At 42.9% G+C, this 23,672-nt stretch overlaps 1 protein-coding gene across 2 annotated transcripts in view; it reads right to left on the bottom strand.

Moving 5' to 3' along the window:
- Positions 1 to 23,672, bottom strand: part of ADAM17 (ADAM metallopeptidase domain 17) — a 52,024-nt gene that overhangs the window by 3,932 nt on the left and 24,420 nt on the right. For both annotated transcript variants that reach the window (XM_004274897.4, XM_033437473.2), the window contains 11 exons: positions 22,170 to 22,259; positions 20,127 to 20,240; positions 16,738 to 16,882; positions 16,541 to 16,629; positions 13,893 to 14,045; positions 9,171 to 9,370; positions 8,064 to 8,167; positions 3,190 to 3,324; positions 1,689 to 1,819; positions 859 to 937; positions 15 to 103 (listed from right to left, as the gene is read on the bottom strand). In XM_004274897.4, coding sequence (XP_004274945.1) covers positions 15 to 103; positions 859 to 937; positions 1,689 to 1,819; positions 3,190 to 3,324; positions 8,064 to 8,167; positions 9,171 to 9,370; positions 13,893 to 14,045; positions 16,541 to 16,629; positions 16,738 to 16,882; positions 20,127 to 20,240; positions 22,170 to 22,259 — 1,329 coding nt within the window. The remainder of the gene's footprint in view (positions 1 to 14; positions 104 to 858; positions 938 to 1,688; positions 1,820 to 3,189; positions 3,325 to 8,063; positions 8,168 to 9,170; positions 9,371 to 13,892; positions 14,046 to 16,540; positions 16,630 to 16,737; positions 16,883 to 20,126; positions 20,241 to 22,169; positions 22,260 to 23,672) is intronic.

Here is a 23,672-nt window from a genome sequence, read left to right as displayed (position 1 = left end):
AACTGGTGACTTACCACACAATGGACCAGAATGCTGAAAGGAATCCAAAATATCAAGGAGAAAACCAGGACGGAGCCTACGATGTTGTCTGCTAAAAACTTCCCTGTGAACAATTCCAAACAGTGAATGTCTTGACCAAGTACTTTAGAAATTGAAAATGCAACGTTCTTAGAGTACTATCACGTGTCAAACGGCACAGACTGCTGGCGGGATATAACAACTGGGCTGGTACCGAGAAGCGTTTCTGTGCCACCTGCTCTACACCCAGCTGTCCCCCCACACACGGGAGCTCTCCCCAGAATGGACCCATGTGCTTGTGGAGAACAGATCACATCACAGGAGGGCCCACACAGTCCCCGGAGGGACAGTGCAGGAGACTCATCCTGGAGGAGGCTCCTACTAGGAACAATGCTTGCGAGGACAACGCTGATGCTGTCTGGGTACTATTGTTTTTGTGACTAAACCCTAACTTATGAGCCCTAGAGGACACAGTGCATCCTTGCTTCTGCAAAGTCTGAGGCCCACTTTTAAATAAATGACTCTTATATCAAGCAGGATTCAGCTTTGCAATCTATAGGACTGAAGGACACTTACGCTGTCACATGTTCATTTTTTAGTAAAGAAGCCAGTATTTTTACTTCCCTTGTTTTAAAATTTGTGCATCCATGCTACACAGGGGCAGACCTATAATGTGTCCACTTTGTTTTAGCCAACGAAGTCGTTTCAGAACAAAAGTGGTAACTATTTCCATCTTCTATTGCACGATTAGGGCCTATCAGTCTGAAACCACACTTTTCTAACGTCATCAGTGAAATCAGCTCAGTTCCAAGCAACCACCCACCTGGGGAAACCACGTACCGAAAGTATTGATGCTCAGCTTGTCAATGAACTCCCAGAACCGCTCAATGACATCCTGCACTCGCTTCTCACATTTGCCCTGTGAACAGAAAGCACCCGTCATTACCCCAGCGGCCATGCATTTAGAAGGAACATGGCTGCCTTCAAGTCAAACACATAATTAACACGAAAAGGGCTCCACTGAAACCAAACGGCCAGGAGAGCCATCTCTGACACACTGGAATGGGTACCTAAGAAGGTAGCATTCTCTGTCACTGACACTCCACACTCAGTCCATTTTTATAAGTGGATTTAGAATTACCAGAAGACAAAACTCAAGAAAACCAGTTTGTTAAAGATGGGCCAATTCCAGTAAGGACTGCACTGATCTCACACACACACTGCCAGAGAAGCCTCTCGAGCCCTTAAGCCCTCGCCGTGACAGTGCAGGGATAAAACCGTGTTTCTGTGGACAGCAGAAGGGTCTGACAGGCGAGTCAAGCTGCCCGTAGGTCTTTCCTGCCCACTCGGCACCCATTTCAAAATCAGAGCTTGCAATCCTGCAGAATTAGTGACTTTTATAATTAGCCCAGAAAACCAAGTAAGTAGGACTCCCTGCCTCAAACTCAGCTTTACCACAAAGTCCCCCAGGTCCTGCCCAGTCTCCTGAGAGCACCTGGTCCTCCGAGGTCACACGCACAGTACGTAACTAGACTCTCACACAACGACAACGGATAGACATGTGAGCATCTGTGCTCTGATTCCCTTCCATTTGCAAAACCCAGCATTTACAAAATAAAAACTTCACATCTGGCTGTTAGAGAAAAAGCTGCAGATAAATAAATACTCACATTCATGTCACAAAATCCTACTGTACAGGGCTTTCCCTTCCTCAAAAATAAGTTCTTCTGTTCGGCGTCGACATAGGGCAGGCAGCGGCCCGAGGGGTCCCTGCAGCACACCTTGCACGAGTTGTCGGTTTCTGAAACAGCAGAGCCTCTTAGACACGCGCTCTCCTCCTGCCTGTCCCCCTCCTACCCCGCTCCCGCAGGGAAGGAATCGCACTCATTTTTTATTCCAACAGCGAATATGATCCTGGTTTCACACCCCTCCCCTCCCCTCCCCTCCCCCTGCCAAGGAGTAACTCCTGAGTTCAGGCTCCTCAGCCCTCAGAGAGGTAAAGCAAAAGGTAAAAACGATTTACACAGAAAAGTTTCCTTTAAGAGATTAAAAGGCAGATTCTCTCTACTTCAAACCCTTCATAATGCTAAATGATTCCCTTCGTCCCAGCGTTATTACGCTGCGGCTTTCAATCCTTGGCTTCTCAGTTTCCAGCACACTCTGGAAAGCCAAGGCTCCAGCGAAAGCCAAGCCACTGTGACAGAACTGCCAGCCTCGGGGGCAGATCTGAGTGACTCACCAGCGACAGGAGCACCGCGGCCTAAGCACGACCTCTCCCCTCCATGGACACCACCCTCCGACAGCACATGGGGTATTTGGCACACGTACAAACGGCAGGAATGTCCAAAAGGTCAACAGGCCGTATAACTCGGGACAATCTTTACTTGACCTCTTAGGAAAAACTGAAATCAGCCAGAACACAAAAACAAGCAAAACCACTTTAAAGGGAAAACAAAACCCTTCTCCTCATTCATTCACGTATCAGCATTTCCTGGGCACTTACTATGCGTGCTTCCAGGGCACCCCAAGCCTCTTGCCGCTCACTGAATAAATCATCTGACGTTGACTGTGTGTTACCTTTATTTACATGTTATTCCACCTGGAAGAGCCGCGTGCTCCACTGTGTGGATGCTAAGTGCCCATCCCCGGGGTTCTGACTTCTGGGATTTTTGTTGTGAAAGCAGCAGAACTCTCTCCGATGGAGGGCGGGGAGCTCAGAGCCCAGCCAGTCCCTCAGGCCCTTCCTCAGACCCAAGGGTTCCAAAAACAGTGTGGAAATCTGAGGACAAGGGTCCCAGAGGCCGTGGCTGAGAGGTCCCTGCCCCAGGCGTCTGGCAGGGAGCGGCGGCGGCTGGCCCAGCAGACGTCCCGACAGAGGGGGGACCCGGGCCTGGGCCGCACCGGGTGGGTCCTGGGCCGCACCAGAGCTCGAGGCCAGCAGGAGGAGGAGTGAGGACAGACCTCCAGCCACCCGCCCTTCCGCAGTCCCCTCTGGCCTCGCCGCCGAGTGGCCTCACGGTCTGAAAACACAGCCACGAGGGAGATGGACAGGACGGCTTCCGGAGACGACCGTGGAAGGAGCGGGACCCAGAGGCAGCGGTCCGTCTGCGCACACCACCCGCTGCTCCTGCCCTCGCCCTGCTGCAAGGATGGGCAGGGCCACGTGCTCACCGTTACACGCGCAGGACTCCAGCCTCTGCTCCCGCTCGCAGAAGGGCACACACTTGCCGTCTTTACACTTGCCGAGATCCAAGCACACCGTGTCGTCGGCAGCATCGCCAGGAGGGGGGCACTCACTGCTGTTACCTGCAGCACGCAAAGGGCACACGGGCCGCCCTGAGTCACACGGCCCAGTTCCACGGGGCGGCCCGTGTCCCGGCAGCCGGGGAGCACCGAGGCCTGGCCATGCCGGGCACCAAGCTGCCCACTCCTCCCAGCGTCCACCCGGCTCCCATGGCCTCGCCTCCGTCACTACTTACACATGCCAAGCATTCTGCTTTTACCTTTATACTGTGAAACATAACATACATACAAAAGAATGTATATACAAAAGAGATCTCTACTACTAGCACCAATAAAAGACACCTGTGTGCCCTCCCTTGACTAAGACGCAAACTCCCTAGGAAGCCACACGCCCGCTCCAACGGCCACCCTTCAATGTACTCCATTTCTCTCTCACCTCAGAACCTGACTGTATGCGCTCAGTACCCACAAGGTTCTTGTCTCCACCCTCTGAGAGGACTGGCTGCTTCTCACCCTTCAGATTTTCTCTCCAAGACCTCCTTGCTCAGCCTTTCTCAGCCATCCCCGAGGACCCTGCCTAAGCTGGTGGCCCCTCACCCCCGCCATGCTCTGTCACTCCACGGGCTCCTGCCCTTCACAGCACGTGTTTTACAATTTACATCTATTCGATTACCTGTGGTTATTTTCTGTTTCTTACCACCAGACTGGTAAGCTCCATGAGAGCAGAGCCCCAAACTATTAATGAATCAGTGATGTCCAATCCCTGTCACACTGTAGGTAAGCCACAGATATTTCTTAAATGAATCAATGATTCATAAGGACAAAGAGAAGCCAACCAAGGATGTTAAATTCGAGAGAAAGGGTGGAACGAATGACTCATTCTGGAAAATGAGAAGCACGAGCAGTTGAAAGCCAACACTAAAAGGGAAGGGAAAGACCACAGGCCTGGCCTCTCAGCTGAGGAATGGAACCAGTCAAAAGATTCGGACTCAAAGGGCTGTGAACTTAAAGGAATCTGCCCTATTTCCTACAAAAGCAGCCTTTCATTAACTACCTAACACATATGAGACACTTGCTTAGGCTGCTACCTCTGCCTCTGGTTTTATAAAACCCGTTACGGGTGCTGGGCATTCAGAGTGCCAACAAGACTGTCTTATAGCAAACTCACTGCCACTGGAAGCAAACTCTGGAAAAAGTACAGCAAGTTCATGTTCTGTACTGTCACCATATTTTTAGTATGTTATGCTGCCCTCAGCAGAGACATAAAAAATGCTTTAGAATATTTGTTGAACATCTGTTCTTAAAAGATTAAAATCAGAGTATAAAAAGACAGGAAAATAATTAAAAACATATAGCATCACCTATTTAACATGGTACTCCGAGTGGAGCATGCATGCAGATCTGCCAGTGGATGCTGCAACAGAGGGCTGGGCCCTGCCCCGAGCTACCAGTTGCAGGAGGCCCGGGGAGGGGACCAAGCATTTCCATTTCTAACAAGAGCCCAGGTGATGCTGCTGCTGCTGCTACTTTGTATAAAATACCAAGGGAACAAAAGGCTGTTTGAAAAGGAATATCTTTTTTTCAAATTGTTTTACTTACACTTATTTAAAGAAAACATCTTTCTATTATTACAATAAAGACAAACACTGAGCACAGCTAGAAAGTGGTTCTGGGGGGGTTTTTTGCGCTACGCGGACCTCTCACTGCTGTGGCCTCTCCCGTTGCGGAGCACAGGCTCTGGACGCGCAGGCTCAGCGGCCATGGCTCACGGGCCCAGCCGCTCCGCGGCATGTGGGATCTTCCCGGACCAGGGCACGAACCCGTGTGCCCTGCATCGGCAGGCGGACTCTCAGCCACCGCGCCACCAGGGAAGCTCCTAGAAAGTGTTTTTTAAAGACTAATTGAGATATTCAGGCTCTTGACATTTGCCAAACTAATGTGATGCTGACAGATCTCAGAATGTAAGAATCATGTGTAACATCTCATAAAATGCACGTGTAAAAGCCGAGGGAAAAATCAAAACGAGATAAAACCTCGCATCCACTAGGATGGCTACAATCAAAAAGACGGGAATTCCCTGGTGGTCCAGTGGTTGGGACTCCACGCTTCCACTGCAGAGGGCACGGGTTCGATCCCTGGGTTGGGGAACTGAGATCCCACATGCCGTGTGGTGTGGCCAAAAAATAAAAAAAGACAATAAGAAGTATTAGTGAGGATGTGGAGAAACTGGAACCTTCACACATGCTGGTGGGAACGTAAAATGGGCAGCCACTTGGAAAACAGCCTGGCAGTTCTTCAAAGGATTAAACAGTTACCGCATGACCCAGCAATTCAACAAAAGGATATATATATAGGAGAAATAAAAACATAAGTCCACACAAAAACTTGCACACAGGGACTTCCCTGGTGGCACAGTGGTCAAGTATCTGCCTGCCAGTGCAGGGGACACGGGTTCGAGCCCTGGTCCGGGAGGATTCCACATGCCGCGGAGCAACTAAGCCCATGCGTCGCAACTACTGAGCCTGCGCTCCAGAGCCCGCGAGCCACAACTACTGAGCGCACGTGCCACAACTACTGAAGCCTGTGCACCTAGAGCCTGTGCTCTGCAATGAGAAGCCACCACAACGAGAAGCCCGCGCACCACAACGAAGAGTAGCCCCCGCTCACCACAACTAGAGAAAGCCCGCGCACAACAACAAAGACCCAATGCAGCCAAAACTTTAATTAATTAATTAATAAAAATTGGGTGGGTTCATTAAAAAAAAAACTTGCACACAAATCTGCATAGTATCATTATTCATAGCAGCCAAAAAGCAGCAACAATCCAAAATTCATCAATTGATGAATGAATAAAAAATGTGATATATCCATACAATGGAATATTATTCAGCAATTAAAATAAATGAAGGACTGATTCATGCTACAACATGCATAAACCTTGAAAACATTATTCTGAGGGAAAGAAGCCCACATATTGTATGATTCCATTTATATGAAACATCCAGATTAGGCAAATCCATAGAGACAGAAAGTAGATGAGTGGCTCTCTGGAGCTGGGATGAAGAGGGGACTCGAAATGGGGGCTGAAGGATGCGGATTTCTTTTTCAGGTGATGAAAACGGACTGGTAGGTGGATGCACAAATGTGAGTATACTAGAAACCACTGAACTTACACTTTAAATGGGCAGGTGGTATTATATGTTAATTGTATCTCAATAAAGCTGCTACAAAAATCAAACCAAGCAACCAAAGGGCACAGAAATTAGAAAAATGCAAGATGGGATAGATACACCAGACAAACAGGCACAAGAACAACAAACAGGCAGCAGACTGAATACTAACACGTTAAAACAGTATATGTGTAACGGATTCACTTTGCTATACACCTGTAACTAACACAACACTGTAAGTCAACTATACTCCAATACAAATTAAAAAAAAAAATTTTTAAAGAAATCACAAGGGTCAAAAAGGAGCATTACATACCGATGAAGGAATAGCAGATCAAGAAGATGTAGAGAATATGTCCAATCATGTACCTAATAATATAGCTTGGGGATTTTTTAAAGGAACAACTAACTACAGGTACTAAGAACTACAGGTAATATTGATAATCAATACAATCTCAAACTTAGCTCCAGATAAAGTCCTAAATGTGAAAGGTAAAATTATGAAGCTACAGAAGCAGCTGTGGAAAATACCTTTGTAACTATCCACAACCCAAAAAAATAAACACACAAACAAAATGACAGATTTGATTCAAGTGAAAGATTTCAGTTCCAAAAAGGACAACAGATAGGAGGAAGGCATATGCAATGTTTAAACCAAATGGATTATCATAAAAGAACTCCTCCAAATCAGTAATAGCAAAAATGAAATGCAATTTTTAAAAATGGACCAACTAAATGAACTAGTTATTCACAAAAGGAGAAATCTAAATAGCTAACAAATATAAAGAGATGTTCAAGAAAAATGTAAATAAGAAGAAATCACTTTATACTCATCAGACCAGCAAAAAAAATAAGACAGCTAGATAATACAGTGTGTCAGCAAGGACGTCAGAATACAGGAACCTGGACCACTGACGGGGGCACTGACAAAACCCGTTACTGCTGTTCTAGAGAACGCTGGAGTGCCTCCCTCCACGACTAAGCAATTCCACTCCTCCGTATGCACCCACTCCTCCGTATGCACTCAGCAAGCTCTCAGAGCTCCCAAAGTAGATGTGTAAGGGTGTTCGGTGTAGTCCTATCTGTAGTATTAGGAGATAAAGGCAATCCAAGCAGCTACTGCTTGGCGAACAGATAAGTAAAATATAGTAAATCACAAAACTAAACACTCAGCAAGTGCCCGAAACAATGAACTAGATACAAAGATACAGATACACAGACAGAAATACAGAGCAATAGAAAACAGAGTTGTAAAAACATGGTATTGAGTTTAAAAAAAAAATGATCTAAGGTAGAGTACCACTTTGGCACGTTAAAAACACACATATACAGAAGATAAACACACTATCTTTCAAGGATATACACCTATCTAGGCAAGTATTAGACACGTTAAAGCAGATGCCTATGAGGGGAAGGAGAATGGAAGTGAATAAAAGGGAATAAACAACGAAGAGAAATAATCACGGGCCTTGCACAGACCAATGACAAGTGTGCTGAGATCAACTCAACTCTGCACATGAGGTTAACAAAAAGAAAGGGCTATATTCATCTGAATGAAACACAATCTTGCTTTCCAACACACACATACCTGCTTGAGCAAATTATTCCAAGAGAACCGACGGGAGGACATACCTGTGCAGTAAGACACGCCTTTGCACGTAGCATTAATGGCCTCTTGGCACTTCTTCTGGGCCGTCTCGAACTGACAGTTTTTACAGCAAGGACTGTTCCTATCACTACAGAGGAAGAGCAGACAGTCCAAGTCAAAAAACAGCCCCACAGCACAGACTACGGTCATGCCACAGGGCCCTGAAATGGCAGGGCAGGGGCTCCTGGCTGGATCACCCACTCCTGCACAGACTCCCAGGTGCTAGCACCACCTGCACATGGTCCATCTGCCCTTCCTGATGCAGACTCACGCAGCACAGTGGTCCAAAGTGACCCATCTTTAAAACATCTTGGTGTCATTGGTTTTCATTAACTTAAAACAGTAATTAAAAAAAAAAAAAAAAAGGACTTCCCTGGTGGTCCAGTGGTTAAGACTCCACACTCCCAACACAGGGGGCATGGGTTCGATCCCTGGTCAGGGAACTAAGATCCTACATGCCGCGTGGCGCAGCCAAAAACTTAAAAAAACAAAACAAAAAATACTCAAGCCCACAAGGCAACAGTGGTCAAGAAACTAGTCAGCCCTGTCAGTATTTACAGTGTTAATAAGCACTGTATTCCGTTAAATCTGTGACCATAAATCAAAGTTTTCCCCCTACTTCTAAGCCAGGCACTGGACGTTAAAAATGGAAATTTAAGTACCTTCTAACTTGTAACCTGCTTCCTCCACAGTTTCTGGGATTAAACAGTATTCTTCAACACTATTTACAGTATAGATACACAATAATTAATTTATGTCCCAGGACTGTCATTTTGATTGTTTCCCATACTTTGTTATTATGAAAGGATGTAGCCATGAACATCCCTGCTAAATCATCTTTGTACATCTCTGTTTCCTTAGAAAAGATTCTTTGTACTATGGCATCGCTACAGCAGAGAGGATGCAAGATGGAGGATTTGTGATACAATGTCACACTGCTTTCCAGAAAACATTTTTCTCGCTATAAAGGGCAGAAGGGGTAAACACACACTTGCCAGGCCCTCTGATGATTCTAGAGCCCCGCGCTTTCAGCCCGCTGTTGTGAGGACCCCTGTCAGGCGCCCAACTCCACCCCGCGCCACGCTCCTCACCTGCACTGGACGCCCGGCCTCAGCATGCAGTCACTGTTGCAGCAGGTGTCATTGTTCAGGTACATGATGCCGGGGTCACACTCCTCCCCCTCGTCCACCCTGGAGTTCCCGCACACTTTGTTGCTGCGTTCTTGAAAACACTCCTGGGCCTTACTTTCAATGGTCTTATAGATGGACTGTTTACTGCAGTTTGAAAACATCTTAAGAGAAAAGAGGCCACATAGGACCCAAAATAACATAAAAATTCATTCCCAGGTGGTGTTTGTGCTTCTTTTCCAGGGACAAACTTTAACACAAAAGCCACAATCAGAACCACCTTGAAGGTATGTCAGGTTCACTGTCGCCTCTAAATGTCATTTGTATGGAATTGAATCATGGCCCTCTGTAAGATGCTAAAAAGGTGACATGAACGTGGTTAAGAGCCTAAAATTCTTCACAGGAAAGTAAGCTACACGAATGCTGAGACCAAACACCCCAGCCAGCCTAGCACAAGCAGAGAGTCACCAGACTCCAAGCCACCCCAGGCGCAGGCACAGGCCCCGCTGCAGGGACACTGAGAACAGGGCACAGGCGGCCATCTTCCTAGATGCAACGTCAGGCCTGCAAAACAGGGTCTGCTCTGGTTTACCTCTTCAGCTTTCCCTGAATATTTACATCAATGATCCATGTTTAAAGTGTTTAAATAGTTGAGCTTAGTAAGAGGCATGTTATTACATATAGTCTATTAAAAGATTAAATTTCAAATTATTACCTAAACGTTTTCATGAGTCCCCAAGATCTTAAGTTTCTTTGAGTTTCTACAGTTGACCAGCATCTCAAAGGAAGCCTGAACCCTAGCTTGCCCACTTGGTGTACAGAAACATGAAAATGACCTTCTAAATCTGGGCATTTTTACCTGGAGCTCTAAAATGGAGTCCATTTCCCAAACCATCTGAAATTATCAAGAGAAGCGGAACAAGACTTGGGTGAAACTCAGCGCGGGTACTTGTAGAGGTAGGGCCGCCACGGTTTGCAAACGGATACAATGGCTTCACTTTCAACCCAGACAAGGGCCATGAGACCCCTGAGGAGCAGAGAGCACAGGACCCTTATGAAATAGTATAACATATACACTGGTCTCTGGCCCCAGTTCCTGGCACAGAGCTCCCGAAGCCCCTGTAATTTCCTGGGTCAAAATGGGAGTGTCTTTTGTTGTAATGAGCTGACTTGGAGTGGGCTCCTTGGGGGCTCCTGGATGGGGGCTGGTCACCAAAATGACCAAGCCGCCATGAGAAGCTTGGAATTTTCAGCCCCGCCTTCCATTCTCTTTCGAAGGGACAAGGGCTTAAAACGGAGCTAATGGCCGATCGTGCCTATGCGATGAAGCCTCCATAAAATCCCCAAAGTACAGGGTTCAGAGAGCTTAGGGGTTGGTGGACACGGGGGTGCTGGGAGAGGGGTGCACTCGGAGGCAAGGCAGCGCCACGCCCCTTCCCACACACCTTGCCTTCTGCATCTCTTCCATCCGGATGCTCATCTGTATCCTTGATCACAGCCTTTTATCATAAACTGGCAAACGTGCTTCCCTGAGTTCTACGAGCTGCTCTAGGAAATTAACTGAACCCAAGGAGAGGGTCATTGGAACCCCCAATCTATAGCCAGTTGCTTAGAAGCACAGGCGATGACCTGGGCTTCTGAGTGGCATCTGGGGATGTGAGCGGGGGGAGCGCAGCATCAGGGCACTCTTATGGGACTGAGCCCTTAACCTTTGGGATCTGATGCTATCTCCAGGAAGAGAGTGTCAGAACTGACTTAAACCCAGCTGGCGTTGCAGGAAACAGCTTGGTGTAAAGTAAAACCTCCACGTTTGGTGACCAGAAGGGTCAGAAGTGAAGTGGGCTCTGTGAATAGTAAAGGAGACACACAGGAAGAAACACACAATAGGGAAGAACTGTGTAGGTTTTCCCTACACAGGAAGAAAAAACTGAATTGATTTTCCTTTTCGACCCTCCAAAGGTGACTGTGACCACTGAATCAGATACAAAAGGATTACTCTCCGAAAGACACTGAAGACCCCATCTCCCTAAACGGAAACACTAATTGGATTTTTTTTAAAGCATAGTAAAGACATTTTTAAGGGGCCTGGTTATTTCAGTCTAGACCTCGGGCAGTTGTATTTTGCTGCGTTTATTCACCAGCACCGCATACTCACGAGCTCAATTCTACCAGTTCATTATGGGAGGCCAGGTCCTTATGAATTCAAATTCACACTGAACCAATAAGATCTCTTTGCTAATTTATCAGAGTCACACCCCTACGCAGCTGCACCCCCGGACAGAGCTGAGGGAAAAGTGACCACTTCACTCTCGCTTTTGTTGCCTCCGCACTCCCCGAGGACCTCTGAGCCCTCTCTCTGTATCCTGACCACACCCCCTTCTCCTCCCACCAATAAACTCTAAGAGGTTACAATCCCTAATGCCGTCTGCTCACAGCAGAGCCTGTGGCTTGATACTTCTCAGTGGCTTGTCTGGTGTAAGGTGCCAGGTCCTGTCTTTCTAGGTCGAGGAACCACCTTATTTTTGTCCTGGAGCCTTGTTTACCTAGTTTAAAACATTTTAAGGAATTAATTTTAATTAAGGAATTAAAATGTGCACTAGAAGATGCTCAGTATCTTTTTACAAGGAGATTGCTACTTGGGTAAACCAAACTATTAAAGAAAATACACTTGGGACAAAATAAATAAATGGATAAAGTGTTCTTCGCTGATAGACTAGCAGCTCCAGGATAAATAAATGGCTCTGCCCAGCCTCCATTCTCATTAGCGAGTTCCTACAGGGCTGTTCCAAGAGCCCAGCGGGGAAGTCTCCCTTAGGAAGAACTTGTAACAGGAAGAGTGAGCACCACGCATGCTCACGTGAACAGTCTGCAAAGTAAAACATTTTACCCCAAAGTACTGATGCCATCCTCATGACCAAGAAGCAGTGACTAACAACTAGAGCTGCACTGTCTAATACGGCAGCCACTGGCCATATGTGATTATTTAAATTTCTTTTTCCTCACCACATATTTCACACTTTTTATTACAGAAACGTTCAAGCATCTGTAAAGTGGACAGAATGGATTCATGAATGCTCACATGGCCCCTCACCAGCTTCAGCAATTATCAACTCACGGCTTCGTGACTCACCTATATCCTCACCATTTTCCCTCTGTTCCCACACTGTTTTTTGTTGTTGTTGTTTGGGTTTTTTGCAGCTTTATTAAGGCATATTTTACATATCACAAAATTTACCAGTTTCAATTGTACAATTCAGTGATTTCTAGTAATTTTACCAAGTGATGAAACCATCACCATAAATCAGTTTTAGAACATTTCATCACCTCAGTAAGGTCCCTCAGATCCTTCTACAGGTAATGCCCATTCCCACTTCCAGCCCCAGGCAACCACTACTGAATTTAAATAAAACAGAATTTAAAATTCAGTTCCTTGGTCTCTCCAGCCACATTTCAAGTGCTTACTGGCCACATGGGGCTAGTGACTACTGTATTGGGTACAGCAGATAGTGTTCCCCCATCACAGAACCTTCCAGTGAACAGTGCTGAACTATAATGTACATCAATAGAAAGAGAGAGACAACCTCTGAAAAAAGGAGAAAAATTCAATAGGGTATGTGATACAATGGAAGAACAGGCAAAACAGGTAGCTCCTCAGGCACAGGTTGTCCAGTGGAGGAAAAATAAAGCATAACAAGCAAAGAAAGAGAGGAATGGACTTTACACCTAACAGCCAAAGAACACAAGATGCAACAAACAAAAAGCATGACAAAAAAAACATGAGACCAGAATTTTAAAAGGCAGGGTCAGGGCCAGGGAAACGCAAAGGTAATCCTTTCCTCTAGCTCCTAGTCAGGCTTTAAAAGGGGAGTCAGGACAAATAACTTGACACTTCCTTCCCGATTAGATGCAGATGGTTAGCCCATCCCCCAGCCCACTTAAATTCTGCACAAAACCACAATATTTTCCTCATGATGCCTCATGCTGCTCAACTTCAAGTAAGAGGAAGAAGGCCCAGACAGACATCTATGAACACTTCCAGTTCAGGCTCTACGAGTTAGCCACTCTTAGCAAAGTCTCTGAAGCTGTTTACCATGTCCCAAGTCAATGAGTATTGTGTACTCCATCAGACACCCTCAAAAATCGTTCCTCTAAAAAAACAAAAATCGTTCCTCTATTTACCTAACAAGTATTTATTATGTACCAGCTACCCTGAACAGGCACTGGAGACAGAACCGGTAACCAGAAAGGCAAGGAAGGGCCCTACCCACAGGACGCTTACATATGGCAAATTACATATTTTTTTGCGAAGGTTTATTAAAACGTGCAAATTGTGAAGCAGTGTAGGGTTAATATGAATGACAAACCTGTAAATTAAATGAAGTTTTTAATTGAAAGCCTGAGCCCACCAGATCCTGCAAACTAGGACTCCAGTGCAAGCCATTATATTAAGTAATTAATTTTCCACACAGCCCAAACCAACACATGATCATCTTTGACAACAAACAGTCCAGAGGAGCAGATTTAGATGGACCATGTTTCACTCTTAATACACACAACCAAGTTTCAAGGTACTTCGTAATCTGCCGTTCCATCCCTAGAATGGAAAGCTTTTCTCGGCTCTCATTATAATTAAACATAGCCTCTTTCTTTCCTAACCACATAAAAAAAGCTCCAAAAGATACGTACCTTATTGTTCTCATGATCGCCACTCACAGCTATGGGATACATAACATACTTTCCTCCCTGGTCCTCATTTGGGGCACATTCTGCTAGACCATCTGGATCATGTTCTGCTCCAAAATTGTGCCCCAATTCATGAGTTGTAACGAGGTCAGCTTCCTGAAGGATCATGCAGAGCAAAGGTTATTTCCTAATAGCCAACCATCAAGTGCTCTGGCCAGTTGGGCCCTGCTGTCTTAGATGTTGGACTATGACTTCTATCAATTACAGAAATTAAACAGAATTCATGGCATTTTATTTAATATTGCAAGTAGTATTATAAGGATGAATTTAAATCAGTGTAAGAAAACATAACTTAAAAGATACACTGGAACACTCTTACTGAGGCACCAAACATTGGCCATTCCAAACACTGCCTGGCACCAGTAAACCCAATAGCTAACAGTCAATCACCCAAACTCCCGCCCCTCACCCCAATCACACTCCTGTTAAGATCTAACTATTGCGGGGGAGGGGGTGGGTGAAAATAAGACAACTGAAGAACAACAAAACAATGTTCCTTATCCCAGTGACTGAATTCATGGCCAATGACAATCTTAATGACCTAGAGGATTTTATTTATCAGAATCCAGTTAAAGGGCTGCACTGAACCGATGAGATCACCAGAGGATTTCTACCTGAATGTAACAATGAATTTGGCCAGTAAAGCTAAAAATGTTCCCGTATTTAACTGCAAAAAATAACAAATTTATTTACTGATTTTTTTCCTAAGGGGGGGGAAAAAATCACTCCATAGAATCTGAAAAAATTTGTATTTTGCAAGACATGGGAATTTTTTTTAAGACAGAGTCCCAATTCTGAAACCAGTGTGTTGAAGATTACCAAGTGTTTATATTAAAATGGTAGTAAAGAAAACTTGGCATTTTAGCAAAAAAGTACTCAAATCCTAAAGGTGCAATATGGAGAAGTGATTCCAAACTGTGCTTTGGAAAAATTCATTAGTGGATTCTCTAACAGGCTGACACTTTAAAAACAACGAAGCAATTTATTTTTTGTTCTGTGTGTCTTATAATAGAAAAATTCTGGAAGACCAAGGAAAACATGTCATGAAATCAAACCATTGATGATGCTGTGATACCAAAAAGGTAAAGGAGTACCATAAGAAACAATTTTGGAAATTAAAAAGTTTCCAAAAACTGCTTAGTATATTTTTCTTCTCTCATCCCATTTCACTTTTTTTAAATCAACCAAAGTCCATAATTTATATTAGGGTTCACTCTGTGTTGCACTTTCTATGGGTTTTGACAAACACATAATGTCTTATATCCATCATTAAAGTATACAGAGTAGTTTCAACACCTGAAAAAATCCTCTGTGCTCCACCTATGCATCCCTCCCCACCTGGGGAAGCAACCACTGGCAACCACTGATCCCTTTCCTGCCTCCGTGGTTTTGCCTTTTGCGGAATATCATATAGATGGAATCAAACAGATTGGCTTATTTTACTTCGTAATATACATTTACAGTTCCTCCATGTCTTTTTATGGCTTGATAGCTCTTTTTCTTTCTTTTTTTTTTTTAAAGTGCTGAATAGTATTGCATTGTCTGGATATAACAGTTTGCTTATCCATTCACCTACTGAAAGGCATCTTGGCTGCTTCCAAGTCTTGGCAATCACTAATAAAGCTGTTATAAACATCCGTGTGCAGGTTTTTGTGAGGGCTCCTTTGAGTAAACACTAAGGAATATGGTTGCTGGATCCTATGGTAATACCAGAGTAAGTTCAGTTTTATGAGAAACTGCCCAACCACCTTCCTAAGTGACTGCACCATTTTGCATTTCCACAATCAAGTGTGAGAATTCACGTCGCTCCACATCCTCGCTAGCATTTGGTGTTACCAGTATTTTGGATTTTAGCCATTCTAATAGTTGTGTAATGGTATCTGCTTGTTGTTTTTTTGTTTGTTTGTTTGCTTTTGTTTTTGTTTCTTGCGGTACGCGGGCCTCTCACTGTTGTGGCCTCTCCCGTTGCAGAGCACAGGCTCCGGACGCACAGGCTCAGCGGCCATGGCTCATGGGTCCAGCCGCTCCATGGCATGTAGGATCTTCCCAGACCGGGGCACGAACCCGTGTCCCCTGCATCGGCAGGCAGACTCTCAACCACTGCGCCACCAGGGAAGCCCTGCTTGTTGTTTTGATTTGCAATTCCCTAACAGCATATAATGTTGAGCATCTTTTCATATGCTTATCTGCCATCTGTATATCTTCTTTGGTGAGGTGAGGTATGTATTAAGATCTCTGGCCAATTTTTAAGTGGGGTTGTTCGGTTCTTTATTGTTGAGTTTTTAGTATATTCCTTATATATTTTGGATAGCAGTCCTTTAACAGGAGCTGTAGAGGAAGGGCGCCAGAAGGGATGTCTTTAGGGAAAACAATAATCCCGACTTGTCTCAAAAGAAATTTGACAGCTAACAATTATTTTCTTCTTTATACTTTTTATTTTCATATTTCCCACTAAAATCATACATCTTTTTAGGCAGAAACAAAAAACAGTATGTATAGCTTTTAAAAAAGATACCTAAATAAATATGTAATAGCTCAGGTCCTACTACAATAAAGTCAAAATCTACAGTTTAAAAAATTAAAGAACATACCTTTGTAAGGATGGTTTTACCATAATTTTTTGTGCTGGTCAAACCACTATTCAAATAGATATTTTTCTTTCCAGTTGGACTATAATAAGCTACAGGAAAAAGGAAACAGAAACAAACTGCTTGTTCAATACAGAATTATAATATAATCCAATCACCTTGCTATCCCCACATATTCATACAACAAATGGAAAACTTACCCTTTGGGCAAACACCTCCATGACTGTTTGCTCTGGGAGAACCAACATAAGCTAATCCAAGAGTTCCCATATCAAAATCTTGGTAGGTGAAAAGATGTGCTAGGCAGACTTTAGATGCTTCTTCAGCTATATCAAAGCTAAATTGCTTTTAAAAAAACAAAGTACTCTTAATTAGATTAACAGTTACATCAGACTAAAAGATATATCAACTTAATATTCCAGAATACTACCATACTTTATGATTGCAATTTTTTTTACATTTTTTTAATTGAAGTGTAGTTGATAGACAGTATTATATAAGTTACAGATATAGTAATTCACAATTTTTAAAGCTTACACTCCATTTATAGTTATTATAGAATATTGACTATATTTCCCATGTTGTACAATATATCCTTGTAGCTTATCTTACACATTACAATTTGCACCTCTTATCCCCTACCCCTATCTGCCCCTCCCACCCCCCCCAACTGGTAACCACTAATTTGTTCTATCTGTGAGTCTGTTTCTTTTCTGCCACATTCACTAGTTTGTTGCATTTTTTATTTATTTGTTTGTTTGTTTGTTTCTTGGCCGCACTGGGCGGCATGCGGGACGTTAGTTCCCCGATCAGGGATGGAACCCGTGCCCCCTGCAGTGGGAGCGCCAAGTCCTAACCACTGGATCGCCAGGGAAGTCCCTTGTTGTACTTTTTAGATCCCACATATAAGGGAGATCACACAGTGTTTGTCTTTCTCTGACTTATTTCACTTAGCATAACACCCTCCAAGTCCATCCATGTTGTTGCAGATGGCGAAGTGTCATTCTTTTTTATGGCTGAGTAGTATTCCTGTGTGTGTGTGTGTGTGTGTGTGTGTGTGTGTGTGTGTGTGTGTGTGTGTGTGTGTGTGTGTGTGTGTGTGTGTGTGTGTGTGTGTGTCTATATATATACGCCACATCTTCTTTATCCATTCATCTACTGATGGACACTCAGGCTGCTTCCATATCTTGGTAACTGTAAAAAATGCTATGAACATTGAGATGCCTGTATCTTTTCAAATTAGTATTTGTTTCTTTGGTCGATTGCAGTTTTTCACCAGCAATCACAAAACTGTGCGGTATAGTGCTCCTTACCAATGGTGCTCACTCATCTACACAGATGAGAAGCAGACTGTCATGGGGAGGGTGCAAAAGGGAAAGAGCCTGGAGCTTTTTATAGCATTTCGGAACTAGGAGGGTTGATGTGAACACATGCAGTTCAGCACCGGGGACACTCCAATTCTGCAAGGTGCAGGGCTTTGATACTTCTTCCAGAGGATCTCAGCACCTCATACCAAAACAAATCCCTCTAAAGGACTTCAAGGATTCTATTGGTTTTGTAGGGGTTTTAAAGTTTGCTTTGGTTTTACAATGTATAGGAGTTATAAACTTATAGGAAAACATATATACCTAGTTTTATGTTACTAAAATTAAGATAAAAATTCATTCAAGTCAACACTGGTGCTTTGGGTTTTTTTTTTCTTAAAAGGGGTCCACATATTACTTTATTTTTTTCATTTTTTAATTTTTTGGCCACACCACACGGCCTGCAGGACGCCAGTTCCAGACCAGGGACTGAACGCAGGTCCCCGCAGTGAAAGCACCAAGTCCGAACCACTGGACCGCCAGGGAATTCCCCAGAACGGGTCCACATGTTACTTTAAAAACCTCTACCATAACAGTCAGAGACTCCAACTTAAAAAGACTGATTTTTTTAATGCTTAAAATGAGTGGTCGGAAAGCCCCATATAAGGAATGAGGTGTTCCCGGGAGCTGTCTCCCTAGCCACATAGGGATTTTGATAGTTCCATGATAATAGGCTTAGGCTCTGGGAGACTCTTAGGAGCCTTAGGGAAGAGAACTGGAGAGGAGCATCTGCAGAGGCAAGTCATTCCCTTTTGTTCCTCCCCCGGTGTGAGTTGTCTGGAGGCCCACAGAAAAGCAGAGGTGGGATCGTTCAGCTGTCCTAGATGTCTGGAGATCTGGCCACTTGCTTTTGGCTTTGTCATCACTAGTTGTGTAACTAAACGTAGACAAGTCATTTAACCTTGCTCTTAATGGGCTGAATTGTGTCCGCCTCCAAAATTCATAGGTCGAAGTCCTAAGTCCTAGCAGCTCACAATGTGACTGTATCTGGAGACAGAGCCTTCCTTTAAAGAGGTGATGGAGGTAAAATGAGGTCATGCAGGTAGGCCGAACCCAAAATGTCTGGTGCCCTTACACACACAAAGGGAAGACCATGTGAGGACACAGAGAGAAGACGGCCACCTACAAGCCAAGCAGACAGAACTCAGAAGAAGCTAACCTTGCCAACACCTTGACCTCAGACTTCCAGCCTCCAGAACCGTGAGAAGATAAACTTCTATTGTTCAAGCTGCCCACTCTGTGGGGCTTTATTACTGGCAGCCCTAACAGACTAGCACACTTGGCTGAGTCTCCTTAGAAGAGTAATGGTGCTATCTCAGACCACCTCTCCGGTGGCTAGTGGCCCACGTTAGATAAGGTGTCAGAGTATTACACAGATACAGCACTCTATGGATCTCAACCTGATAATATCCTTTAATTCCATTCAAGCTTTGAAAACTTGATTTCGCTTTGGCCTTGTTGAGACTAACCAGAGAACCCAGATAAGCCACACTGTGCCTGGACCAACCCTAGAACCTATCAGATAAATAAAGATGTTGTTTTAAGCCGCCAAATTTGCAGTGATTTGTTACAGCAGCCATAGGAAACTAACACATTAACAACACAGCGAAAGATAAACACTATCACTTCACAGGTGGTCATTTTACAACAAAGCAATAGGACACACAGACAGAAACTGAGATCATGTGACAAAAAGGATAAATCATATCTTGTCAAGGCAAGAATCCATATGACATAGAATGTTTATGTTATCTTTAAATTTGTTACCAGAATAAAAACACAAAAATTTTAAATTTCCATAGAGAACTTTCAGATCTCCAAGTTATACTTCTACCATCTAATACATTTTCATACCATTTGGTAATTACTGACCTAAAAGATCTACTGATAAGCTTCAAAGAGACCTGAACTAACAAAATGGTGTGTAAAAAATCTGTAAGTTGGGTATCCATCTATTTTCTAAAGGCCTATTACTTCACTAGATTCGCAGAGATATTATGGTTAAGAAGCATTGCTTTGTAGCATTTCTTGCTTTCAGTTCTGCCCACCTTGCTATCTGCCCTGCTACAGGGGATAAGGTCACTGTTGGATCAGCTGGGGTGGGCTGCCCCTGGTTTTCAGTCACCTTTCCTAAGATGCCCCTTCATTAATACAGACATGACCCACGTTTTTAGGAATCAGAAAATGGTGTTAAATAGTATCACTTTCAGGGTTCCACGACCTACCTCTAGCAGCATCTTCACGTCCCAAGCATCCTTTTCTTCATTTGGGTAACTTTTTGCCATATTGAAGTGCTTTTCACCAGGTCTTACCTCTTGTGGAGACTTGAGAATGCGAATCTATACTTAAAGAGATAAAATACTTAGAACACTTCAGAAAAAAGTCACAAGACTGAAATAATACGTCATTGTTTCAGCTATTCAAAAAAAGACCATCTACCATTCTTTAAAAAAAAAAAAGTTTTAGAGTCAAAATTCCATAAAATTCTTCAGCTCTAATATCTAATGTTTAATTTAAAAACAAACTGAGAAGCAAATGGTATGGAAAACACATATGTCAAAGAATGACTTATACATTTATAAATGTACTCCTAAAATTTTATTTCCTCTATATAGTTGGAAAAAATGAAAACCTAGGTTCCATGAGCCTAAAATAATTTATTCTAACTACAGTCATTGATTCAGAGATACAGAACAATAAGATGTGCAGACCGCACAGCACAGGAATAAGAGTACAAAAAATAAGGGCTTTTCCTTACACATACAGTACAAATTCATATTAATCCTAATTTTTTAAAAAAGGAACAAAGGTTTCTCTCCAAAGGAGATGAAACGTCTAGGTTGGAAAATCTGGCAAAGGAACAGAGCCATGCTCAGCTCATTGTGTCCGGTATCTCTTCCAGATCTGCCTGCCTACAGAGGGGATACTGGGGTCTGCTCTGCCACCACGTGGTAAGCTCACTGGGTCGGCTCTGCAGCTTTGGCGGTGGGTGATCAAGATCAATTCTGCGATGAACCAGGTGAGGGCCCACTGTGACAGCATATCTAAACCACAGCCTCCAACCCACCTATCATCTTTAAAGAAACGGGTTTTTTAATCTCCTATCACACCTAATTTTTTCAATTGTTTCCAAATTTTAAAGCAAAAAGGAGCTTTATTTATTGGTCTTCTAAAACTCAAACATGATGCAGCTATTTTAAACAAGTGAGACAACTTTATTGTACCACAATGGAATAATCACCAACATATTCATGAAATGAAAAAGGTGCAAGAGTACAACATACCACGAGTATGTCAAATACACACACACACACATGCTATGCATGCATAAAATAGCTCTGGAAAGATATGGATGAAACTAGTGACACGGATGTCTCTGGGGAAAGGAACTGGTTTGACAATGGGTAGAGGTTGAGGAGACTTACTTTTCACTGGCTTTTGTACCGTGTATATATTACCTATTCAAATAATAACTTAAAAAAGAAAATGCAAAACAGTAAAAGAATGGAAAAGGGGAAAATAATTCTCTTAGTTTTCTACAAGTACTATAAAAGTTTAGCATTTATAAGTATGATTTCAAATGCTGTTTTCTTTTTATTCTCTAAATTCTAACCTACAGAACCTATATGAATATGTCTAGTTTAGTACAAAGAGCCTGGAAAAAATAGAGACAATAATTTCCTTAATTTACGGGTCAGAATGTCTGTCCAAAGCAATACCCAATTTCAGAAGTCTTGTTAATCAGTCTTATCAATTTGGAACAATTTTTACTATGTGGTATAATTAGGATGACATTAATACATCATTGCTGGACATACTCTATTGACAGATAAGAACTCAGGAGATTTTTGGGAAAAGAGATCTAATGGTTCTGTATGTATAAACGCCTTGCAAATGTACATAGTATTTTTAAGTAAATTTTCTAAGCATTCAACAATACGTGCTAGAATTCTAACTAAAGACATTAAGCATAATCATAGAAAACTAAAGCAAGGCAGGGGATAAAAAGGCTATGAATTCAGAAAAAAGAGAGATCATAGCAGCATAAGGCGGCTTTCTGCCTAAAATAAGCCTAAGAAAAGAATATTTCATAATCTATAAATAATATCAAAACACTGTTAAGTTTATCAGATAAAAATCACTGGCATTTCAGAATATTTATTTATGAGTAAAGTAGAAGATAAGTTTCTGGGTTGTGAAAACAAGTGACAAATATTTACAACACATAACTTAGCTGAGTATTATAACCCACATCCATTGATAAATACCTGCTCTATCTGTATTCCATAACCTTTAAAACCTGCATTGTCCCATGAAGTGTTCCGATAGATGTCATCAACTCTGTCAATTAGCTCTATCTGTGTGTATAAAAGGGCGAGAGAAAGACATTATGTATATCTTTACCACTCTTTGCAATGTAATATAAGTTCTGTAGGGGTAAAAAAAAAAATCAGTTCAGATAAAATACCATTGTGAAAGTTTCACCAATTACAAAAACTTGCATTAAGATGTTACGCTTTACGTTGACAGCGCTAATAAAGAAATTATTCCTAGCCTCAAACTTAAAATGTTGGTACCAGAATAGAGCAGTGGTACAGTTCATCCCAAATTTCAGGTAATCAACTGCACAGGGAACCAAAATATCAAGTAACAAGTTTTTTAAAAACTGCCATTCCAGTCAACTACAGAAATGAAAGTTAAAAGTCAATCAATTTACCTAAAATAGTCCTAAAAATAAGTACTCTGTTCGTTCTATCTCTTGCCACGTACCTCAGAAAAACATCTTCTTCAGAAAGAGGTAAGGAACAGTGACAGATACTGCTAACCCTACACCAGACCCTCCCTGGGCAAAGTTCAGCACCGAGGACCAGGTAGAAAGAGAGAGAGAGGAATGAGGTCTCACCACACCTCCTTTCTCCTGTCCTCTGATTTGGGGTGGGGGAAGGTGGGTAGAACTACTGAGGGAGGAGCCACGGTACAATAGCCAAGGACAATTCAAACTATTGAATATATAGGAACAGAATACTCATTACCAATCTGCTCCTCAAAGAGAAGGTTTTATTGTTCAAAAACTGGGTAAATGAGGCTTGTTCTGGCAGCTGTGAAGCACATTATACGTCTAAGAAATTGTTCTTTGCTTATAGTAACTGTAAACCAAGAAATGCAATTTTTAACACCAGACCTCTCATTATATTCATATTCTTGGTGTAATGAACAAAGAAGCAAACTAAGAGCCCCTAATACAAAACCCATACTAAGAAAGCATCTTTTCAAGAAGGACTCTCTTACTTAGGAACAAGAACTATAGTGACTTCACACACTACTCCTACTACCCTCATAATAAATTCACTTGACATGGAAGGGAAGGGAAAGAAGGGTGAGGAAGGGCACAAAAAAACACAGAATGGGAATAGCAAGGCAAGGAGAAAGACGTCTTTGCTGCACCGGGCTCTGCACTACGAATGAATAGCTGCATTCTCTTATTCCCTCAACATCATTTCTGTCAGTGCCAAGTTATCACGAGGAATGAGGTCATACTGACAAAAAAATGTCAATGAAATATGATTCCCTTGACTTTTAAAATTACAATAGTAAATGCTTAAAAATCCAGCATCAATACTTCTGTAATCCTGCCTTCAAATCTTTGCCCTATAGTTATGACCACAAAAGTCCCATCTATTTCATCCAGTTATAGTCCAACAATTAGCTATTTTATACCAGTACAACATAAACCAAATTGACCAACTCCTCTGATATATACATATAAGCAA

This window comes from Orcinus orca, chromosome 13 (genome assembly GCF_937001465.1).
Source record: "Orcinus orca chromosome 13, mOrcOrc1.1, whole genome shotgun sequence".
NCBI classification, from domain to species: Eukaryota; Metazoa; Chordata; class Mammalia; order Artiodactyla; family Delphinidae; genus Orcinus; species Orcinus orca.
Note: the sequence above shows the minus strand (reverse complement) of the source record. Positions and strands in the feature narration are given on the sequence as shown.